The sequence below is a fragment of the Mizuhopecten yessoensis genome, unplaced genomic scaffold (assembly GCF_002113885.1).
Source record: "Mizuhopecten yessoensis strain PY_sf001 unplaced genomic scaffold, ASM211388v2 scaffold2065, whole genome shotgun sequence".
Lineage (NCBI taxonomy): Eukaryota > Metazoa > Mollusca > Bivalvia > Pectinida > Pectinidae > Mizuhopecten > Mizuhopecten yessoensis.
In genome coordinates, this window is record NW_018404360.1 from 503,087 (window position 1) to 512,262 (window position 9,176).

Below are 9,176 nucleotides of genomic sequence, written 5' to 3' on the forward strand. Positions count from 1 at the left end.
GTCAATTTATTATATCATGTGGTCACCATATTATGTTATATAGTCAATTTATTATAGCATATGGTCACCAATTAATGTTAAATTGTCATCGCGGTTTTATGTCACATCGTCAATAAAATATTTCATATAGTCCACAATGACAGTTATATTATCAAACTATGCTATTTGATTCCAAATATACGTTATGTGGTCCAATTTATATTTCACATTATCACTTTATACGATATATGGTCTCTATTGTATGCCATGTCATCACTTAATTATGTTACATAGTCACGGTTTCGTGTTATTAAGATCTTTCGGAAGACGTGTCGTGGTTGTTCGTAATTCTCGCGCGTTTTTCAGATTTAAGCGCATCAGTGATCATGATTCAACAAAAAAAATGGAGGAAAGACAAAGTGGTAAGATTTGCGAGGTTCTGGCAAAATGTGGATTGGAAGGGCTGTACGAACGATTTTTATCGGAACATATAGGTGCCGATGTGATTTGTCAGCTATCTGATGCAGAATTAGTTAGGCTGGGCGTCGAGACAATTGGCCAACGAGCAAATCTTAGGAAATTTGTCCGCGATCAATCACGTGAAACAACTTTTTCGAATTCGTCATTCACAAGCAGCAGTACCAGGAGTGCTCTTGAAATAGCCAACGAAAGGGCTACCCTTTTTAGTAGTTGTACATGTAACCAAAGATCCCGATCTCAAGCACGGAACTTTGGAGGCTCAAGAGCTAGAGCGGCAAGAGGAAGAAGAAGTTTCAAAGATAGAGAATTAACTTTAAAATGGCTAGTGTTTAGCATCCAAAGATCAAACTCGTATTCCTACACCGTCTGAGAGGGAGACTTTAAACAATGCTGGACTCGTGGGGAAAAAAACTATAAAATTATGTAAATCAGACAGTCCTGATGATGTCGAAAACAAACTTGTGTCTAAAATCCTGGATGAAAATGGTGAACCAAAAGGCTTTCTTAAACTAAAGGATGCAGGCGGCTTCTAACTTATGATATCAACTCAAAGCTGTCGTGATTTAAAATATATCGAGTGCTTGTGGTCTGCAGAGAGTTTACAAAGAACCGTCAACTGTCAGACCTGTATTTATGTAAGGCCTGTGCAAAATGATTTAAATGTAGACCCAATACATGTGCCAAATAACGAAAGCAGTTATATGCTAACTCCCTGCAATATTTGTAAAAAAAACTTTCCAGTGAGAGTTCTTCGAGAGCATGTTGAACATTGTGGTATCACAGTTGATGATCAGGATTCCTCGGGCTCTGAGTTTCTGCCTGAAGTACATGTAAGCCTATCAAACCCACCACAAGGTGGTGCTGCTGACCACAATGCTAATGATGTCCATAGTGGTACTAGTAACCACCCTGCCTCTGAGTTTGGAGAAGCAGAAGAGTTTGATTCTATTCAGAGTGACACAGACATTTCATCTGAAGATATTCCAACACTTGGACCACCACCAAATTTAGATATCACGTCAGTTGAAGAAACACTCAGCACACTTATATAGCAACACTCGCATAAAAGATTCAGTAATATCGGATTTGATGGAATCATCCAACTGCATACAGAACAACATATCTAATCCTGTGGAAATTATATGTTTAATTCAACAGAAAATAGTAACTGGTCGTAAACTGGACATTGAAGAGAATTCAGTTCTTTTAGGAGGTGATACCAACCACATATTGATAGACTGCAGAGATAGAGTAACGGAGTCCGCTCTGGAAGAAATTGCAGCCATTGATGCTTTAAGAATTAATATGCCTTGAAGTTCAGTTCTATGGAGAAGTAAGTTGACTAAGAAATAATATGCAATTTATTGTTATACTTTAGCACACTTAACACAAGACTTTGAAGAAGTTGACCTTTTGTACTAATTTTTAAACATTCATTACTTTATCATTTTAACATTAAAATGTGTATTTATTAAGAAACTGCACACATGACGAACTTCTTGGTCCCTTGCTGTTCCTAAATGCAATTAACTTATTCTTTTTGATGATTTCAACTGAGTTGATTTTATCTTCTAAAGAATAGGAAATTAATTTATATATATATTATAAAAGCAGAAAAATTATCCTTCGGACGAAGAAATAATGTAAAATGAAATATTCTCAACAAAGAGTCTTTGAAGTACCTTGATCTCTTCTAGGAGATTCTTCAGACTGTTCATTTAAAGAAGATGTTGTGACGTCACATAATAGTTCGCTATAGCGATGTCCGCTATTTACGTACCCGTCATAGTGATATCACAGAAATAGAAATACATAATTATGGTCTTAAGGCAGAGAGTACTATTTGTTAAGGATTTATAATTATATATATATAATAAATATAGGATTTAGAATTACATTATACATATATATATATGTGTGTGTATTATTGGTCAGGCACAGTGTCAACATGTCATCTAGGACTATTTACATAATCATAATTAATGCATATTCATTAATTGATCATGATGCAATATTTTTTAATGTATTGTAGGTGTCAGTTGACTTGAGAGGCCCCAGAAAGGAGTTTTTCGTTTTAGTCCTCAACGAATTAAAACAAAAGTATTTTGACCCAGTCAGGGAGTGGTCTGGAGAATACCAGACCATTGGAAAGATAATGGGTAGGTATATATTATAGTGTCACTTATGTGTAAAAAGCATGATGTATACAGTAAATATCAATGTATATGATAGGTAGCACAGATAATCAAAAGCTTGTTTTGAATCCTGAATTTCAAAGTGACATTTTACTGTTGAATGCAAAATTGTATATATATGGCCCCCACCTTTCCGAATCACTGCATTTCAGTGGACAAGAGAGGTCCGTAAAATTTAATGCAAATTTGCCGGATTTTAAAATATTTTCCCTTACTGTGATAAGTTTTATAATATATACGGCAAGATTTCTGCACAGTACTGTACCTTTATTTATCTACTTAAAAATTCCAACCTAATTGATTTACGGAGAGTGGCTTAACTTGATATAATTTATCTAGATGTTAACATCAATATGCCTGGAAGTTGACATAACATATTTTTCAATTTGCTAATATTGACTTCCGACAAAATCAAAACAAATTAGAGCTTGTGCAAGTCTAGTTGAACTTTAATATAACATCTTATTCGAATGCACCGTTAAAATTATTTCAACTTCCGTTTTCAGGATGACAAACGATTACCTTTGTCGCTGTAAATGCTGATAATATGGATACAACTTCAAAAATGTGTTTCCTTTACAGCCTTGAGTTTACTCCAAAATGGTAAGCTGCCACGCCTCTTGTCATCTGAGTTGGTCGAAGAAGTTTTCAGTGAAAGCGAAAACTGCAAACAATTTATACTCGACAGCAGAAAGGGCCTTGATGCATTGGGTGTTTACACGGTTAGTACATGTACCATATTTTTCATTAACCCTTTCACCCCTGTGTAACTTTAGTAGACCCTACCATGCATTGATCTAGATGAGTCCTTTATGGTCTACAGTGGTGAAAGGGTTAATTGAAAAATTATTTTAATTATGCAGAAATTAACCAAATGATTGGAATACACAATTCATTTCCAGGTACAAAATTCATGGCTTTTGTGGGAGATAAAATGTGATCTTGAGGAAATTCCGTTGATTATAGAATGGTATCAATCTGAATCGGAACTAAAGATAAACATGAAAGGGCAATAACTTTTACAAAAATAGTTGCATCAAAATGCCACTCAAAAAAACCCACCATCATGATTATGAAGCATACTATGCTTGAAAAAATGTATGAGGAGATCTCCTGACGAACAGAGGTGTATGCCAGACAATGCCATACAAATAAAAATTTGATGGGCTTATAAAATTAAAAGACATGTTGCGTTTCAATAGATAATATGTTGGAAGGTCCATTATTTTGTTATTATGTATATATATCATTTTGTACAATATATGGAATTAGTCTATGTTCTAAATATATATAATTGTAACAATCAATTTACAGCTTGCTTCAAAACTACCAACACTAGTTCATGTATTCACTCCTGGGGCTTCAACTCCTCTGTCAGTCAAGAAATTGACCAACATTTTGAGTCCAATATTAAGTGACAATGGATCAAACAAAAGGAGATTGGAAGCAGCTGTGTATGCTAAATTTGTGAAATACATACGTGAAGTAGCAAGTAAGTATCTTGACGGCAGTTTCCTTTATATCACAAACCCCCTCCCTCCAACAAAAATAAGTATAGCACTTGAATTGTGTACGCCATGACCTTGTCAGCAAAACACTTAATATAGGTTAATGTTTTGTCAAAATTTTGTGAAACACCATGGAAGACCCACTTAAGTCGGGCATGTAGGCCTAATTTTTGGATCTGCATATTTTTGATCCCCGAGACCTTGAAAATAGGCCAATATCATTTAGTCGAGGAAACTTTGTGGCACTTTGGCACTCCATCCTGACAGTACTGGCCAAATATCATGACAGGACTCTGGTATCTGGGTCTCCATTGATAAGCTTAAGGTGGCTCCACACATCGTCATCAGCGTCCATTTTCGTGACGTACTTCCGGAAAAAGTACAGCTCGGACTCAATTATCTTGATCGAAATGTGCATGTACACCGTGTCGTCATTTCTGATTGCGTATCGGGCATACAATATCGTAGTGCAAATTATAGTAACACCTAGGCCGTTTTCATTTAAACGGTCAAACCGATGGGACCACTGTTGTTCGTTTTTTAAATAAGGTCGGACCTAATAATCTGATGCTGCTTTCAGGCGAGCCTTGAGAAAGCCTTGCAAGGCCTGCATACATATTTGCAGGTACGCCAGGATTTATACCCGAAATTGTTACATTTATAAACGGTCAAACCGGTTGCTCCGCATAAACGAACAGGCCCCTGCTGGTAAACAATAGTACACGTGCGTGCCGATGATGTCAACACCCGATATCGAGATTTTACCGGGAAATGTATAATAACACGTACTTCAGGAATAAAGCTTTCCAATTATAGACATAAACAGACTCACGGGAAGACAGTGACATGAGACCAAACGACCTCAAGAAGGTCATATAGGAAACGCATGGAATGCGGACGTACCGACCTCACATGTGCAACACGAGTTCATAAGCTCGAGGCTGTTACCATTTACGCTGTTGAGGGAGTTTAGCTCGGTCGATTAAATCGTGTTTACAAATGTAGTCTACTTACTCTGTGAAAATAATATTTTGTAAAATATCAAGATACCTATGAAATGCATGTGTGAGTGCACGTGAGAACGGCATACCATGCGATAGCCTCTGGTCACATATGTACCTGACATGTAATTATAAATATACCGTGAGTTAGCGGACTGTGGAATGATGTCCAAAGTGTACATGACTGAGGGTAATTTGGTNTGTTCAATTTCCCATTCTATATGTATAGATCTTTGTGTCCTGTTGGCTTTTAGCTTGTAGATAATCACTTTTATACGTTCAAATTCAATAAAAAACACTTTGTGTAACATGTGTTACATATTTTGCGATAAATAAAATATTTGTAGGGTTAATTAGAAATGCTTCTTTTCATTTTATTATTGTTGTTATTGTTCCGAACAATGTCACACACACAAAAACCCGGAAAATATTAAAATTGACGAAAATTCAATTCTTTGTTTTTTTTCTCCAAAAAAGTCCCCAAACTATCGGAATGTTAAGATTTTCATAAAATCAACTCTACATAGTTGCATAACCATTATATGAAAGTTTCAACGAATTTGGCTGGTTAATTGCGAAAGTGTGGAGCCACCTTAAGGGATTCAATTATTAATAAGCGACAAAACTAGGCACAAGTTCCTAGAAGTATTTTTTGAAATTAAATTATTTTAATAAATAATTTTATCGCAACTTATGGACAAAGCCAATTGATCATCATCTCTTGATGTACAGGTAACGAATTATCAACTGTCATAAATTTGAAGATCTTTGACAAACTGTCAATGTGTAATCTGATAATAAGCCTATATCCATTTCAAACAATTTCATTGTTGGAACAAAAGGATTAGGATATAAATACCGTAGATTGTCCCAAATTATAAACCATTTCTATTATTTTTATTTGATAAGCTTACAACTTGAATGCGAAGTGATGTAATGTCCTTGACTTATTAACACTTAATTATGGTAATAACTTTCATATTTGATCAAATTATAGGGTTGACAATTGGCACTTCATGGAAGCAGAATTCAAACGGGGTAGCTTTTGCACAAGTGAGCACTTTAATGCCCGTAAACTTATATATACAGCATATATGATATCACATTCTTTCTGTCTAACTTCATTTCCTAATTATTATGTTGCAGGTGGGCATAGAGGCGATGTGACATTGAACAGCATACTTCAGTTCGTGACTGGGGCAGATGAAGAACCCATACTTGGTTATCAGATAAAACCAACTACATTTTGCATATGCTGGTGTTAGTTTTCTCCCAACATCAAACACCTGTATAAACAAGTTGATACTCAGTATCCTAGAGAAAATGGAGCTTCCTGATGATTCTATTCTCCATGGATTGTTTGATTATGCATTTTGTAATTTCTACTTTGGACTAAAGTAATCTATGTTGTGATTCTCAAGTTTTACATGATACATTCTAAACCCCTGGATGTGAGCTCCTGATCACTTTGCTTTTATTCAATATATAAATTGAAATATATGTTGAATCATTTTGGCATTATTTTGCTGCTTTGTATGTTGGACATTTAAATGATAGTGATTTCAGTGATTGAACTGTTCTGTGAACTTATATATATATTTAAGATGAAATTGATTGGGCATACATTGAAACACATCTAGTGTTGCCCTGGCCATCATTTCATTATATTTTTCCGCTTAATTTCTACTTCTCTTGTAAATACATGAACAATGAACTGAAATTTGTAGTTTGATAATACAAATAAATGATTAAATTTGGTGGCGGTCAATTTGCCCTGAATTTAAAATATTTCCAGAAATTATTTAATCCTACTCTTTTACAGAGCTGTGTGGATATTGAATTGAAATGAGACATCAGAAAATCAAAATGGTCAACAGACTGCTATCTAAAATTTTGGTAGATAAAGTTTGTTATTGCAATTTTTCACAAAGTTAAAGTTCTTGATTTTGATAGTTTTAGAATACCTGTTGGTTTCCCTTTGTCCTTATTAGTTGTGGGCGGATTTTTTTTTATTATTCTATTGTTCATTAATGTTACAAATTTAATGTCTATAACATAGAATTAAAAGCAAATAAATGCAAGACTGAAGGATGGGAAAAATAGAATATAAGGGGAAATAAAAGATCCAATTAAGATCATACAATGGTTGTCACCAAGATCCTGAGAGATATCTTGTCTAGAGTTAAGATTGGATTTTAAGACTAGTTCACTTATTTTCTCAGTAGTTGATGGGGATATTTATTAAACTGACATTTGAGAATTGTAGTCAGCCATTGTTACAGCCATCAATTAAGTAAAAAAAAACATGGAAGCCTGAAAATTAATTAAGGTAGTAATGTTAAGAGTCAACACTAGTAAAAGCTTTAGACTTCTCATATTTAGTTGTTGGCATGGCAAGGGAATTTGCATCACACTGACATAAAGTTATTGAACTAGAAATATTTTTAAAAGGAAAATGTGATAATATAATCATCAAAAATATTGTGAACATTTAAGCTTCACATTTACACTAGTCATTATAAGAAATATTGTAATCAATCTTCTTTTTTTTTTACTGCTTGCCTTGATAGAAAATCAACCCTTTTACTTTAAATGTGAGTTGTTGGGATGTCTTTGTGATTTGTTGTCTGTATGTCAGTAAACAATCCTTATGGCTATTTCTGAAGTAAGTACTGGAAGGATTTTTAGCCCACAATTTGATTTTGGGATTGATAAAAAAGTAACATGGCTGAGAGGCGGCAATCTTGGATTTTGCCAATAAAAAATTGTTATGGCTATAATTTCTTCAGTAGTACTGGATGGATCTTTCACAGATTTCATATGTAGGTTTCCCATGCTCCCTAGTTGTGCTGGATTTATGGACTTTCACATAAAAAAAGAAAAATTACAGACAGGCACCCATCTTCGATTTGACAGTTGAAGAATAATTTCACTCTTTCTTTAGGGAAATTTTCAAATTTCATATCATTGTAATCAATCAAAGGTAGGCATAAAGATCCCTCTGGGATCTTTTGTTCTCAAATCTCATATGTAGGTTCTCCTTGGTCCATAGTTGTGCAAATTTTGTGACTAATTGGAAAACAAAATGGCCAACAGGAAGCCATTTTGAATTTTCACAGCTGAAGTTTATTATACCCAAATTTATTTGTTGAAAAAATCATGAAACTTTGTGTATACAATTTGTAATACATGTACTAAGACAACTTGCAGTGTATGTACCAAATACAGGGTCTGCAACCTTTTTAATTACAGAGTTATTGCCCTTTGTTAAAATTTTGGTATGGAGCATAACTTTGCCCCAAACGCTTAAGCAAGGATCACAAAACTTTACTTGGTAAAACATTATTCTTTCCTCTTCCAAACTCTTCATTTTAACATATTTTAACAGATATGTGTTATTGATATGACCAACTACAAAATTCACAGATAGAAAAAGCCTCCTATAAAGTTGATTTCAGGGAGCATTCATCAATTCCACCGATACACTTGTCTTGAGAAAGTAATTGATGGATTAATTATGTCTCTCTGCAAATGAAGGGAGATATTTTGTATAAGTACTGGTTCTTCTTCTTTTTTCTTCTTCTGGTTCTTCTAATCTGATTTGTCCGGGCCATAACTTTTAAACCGTTAAAAGATATTTTGATGAAACTTTAGGTATGCATGCATCATCCACAGGAGGTGTGCAGTGCACTGGAATTAGGTCACTGTGACCTTCAACTCAAGGTCAAATAAGTGCACATTTTCAGTGAGTTCTTGTTTGGCCCGTAAATTGCAAACCGTTAAAGATATCTTAATCAAACTTGAAGTATACCTGCATCACCCACAGAAGGTGTGCAACACACTGGAACTAGGTCTCATGCCCCACTATATACAGAATTATGGCCCTTTGTTTAATTTTAAAACCGAAGTTTGTCCAGAGCATAAGTTCTATGTTATTTCACCTACGTTGACCATACTTTCCATATAGATGTATCTTGGGAAGGCGGAATTTCTCACACTAAAATCAGATTTTA

At 34.6% G+C, this 9,176-nt stretch overlaps 1 protein-coding gene across 2 annotated transcripts; it reads left to right on the top strand.

Annotated features, from left to right (window-relative positions):
- Window positions 1-383: 383 nt before the first annotated feature.
- LOC110444903 lies at window positions 384-8,782 on the top strand. 2 transcript variants are annotated; one of them, XR_002462299.1, is made up of 5 exons: window positions 384-1,792; window positions 2,492-2,622; window positions 3,237-3,376; window positions 3,969-4,146; window positions 6,310-8,782. XR_002462299.1 is itself a non-coding variant. In XM_021489257.1 (5 exons), the coding sequence occupies exons 2-5, from the start codon at window positions 2,615-2,617 to the stop codon at window positions 6,426-6,428; spliced, it is 441 nt and encodes a 146-aa protein (XP_021344932.1). In that variant the 5' UTR covers window positions 384-1,792; window positions 2,492-2,614; the 3' UTR covers window positions 6,429-8,782. The 2 variants fall into 2 exon arrangements, 1 of the variants encoding a protein (XP_021344932.1); XM_021489257.1 differs by having other exon boundaries at window positions 2,492-2,618.
- The last annotated feature ends 394 nt before the right edge of the window (window positions 8,783-9,176 follow it).

Excerpts from the sequence above, each read along its gene's own strand:
- LOC110444903 (XM_021489257.1), top strand. Across the intron at positions 3,377-3,968 it reads ATGCATTGGGTGTTTACACG|CTTGCTTCAAAACTACCAAC; the intron begins GTTAGTACATGT and ends ATCAATTTACAG. Across the intron at positions 4,147-6,309 it reads ATACATACGTGAAGTAGCAA|GTGGGCATAGAGGCGATGTG; the intron begins GTAAGTATCTTG and ends ATTATGTTGCAG.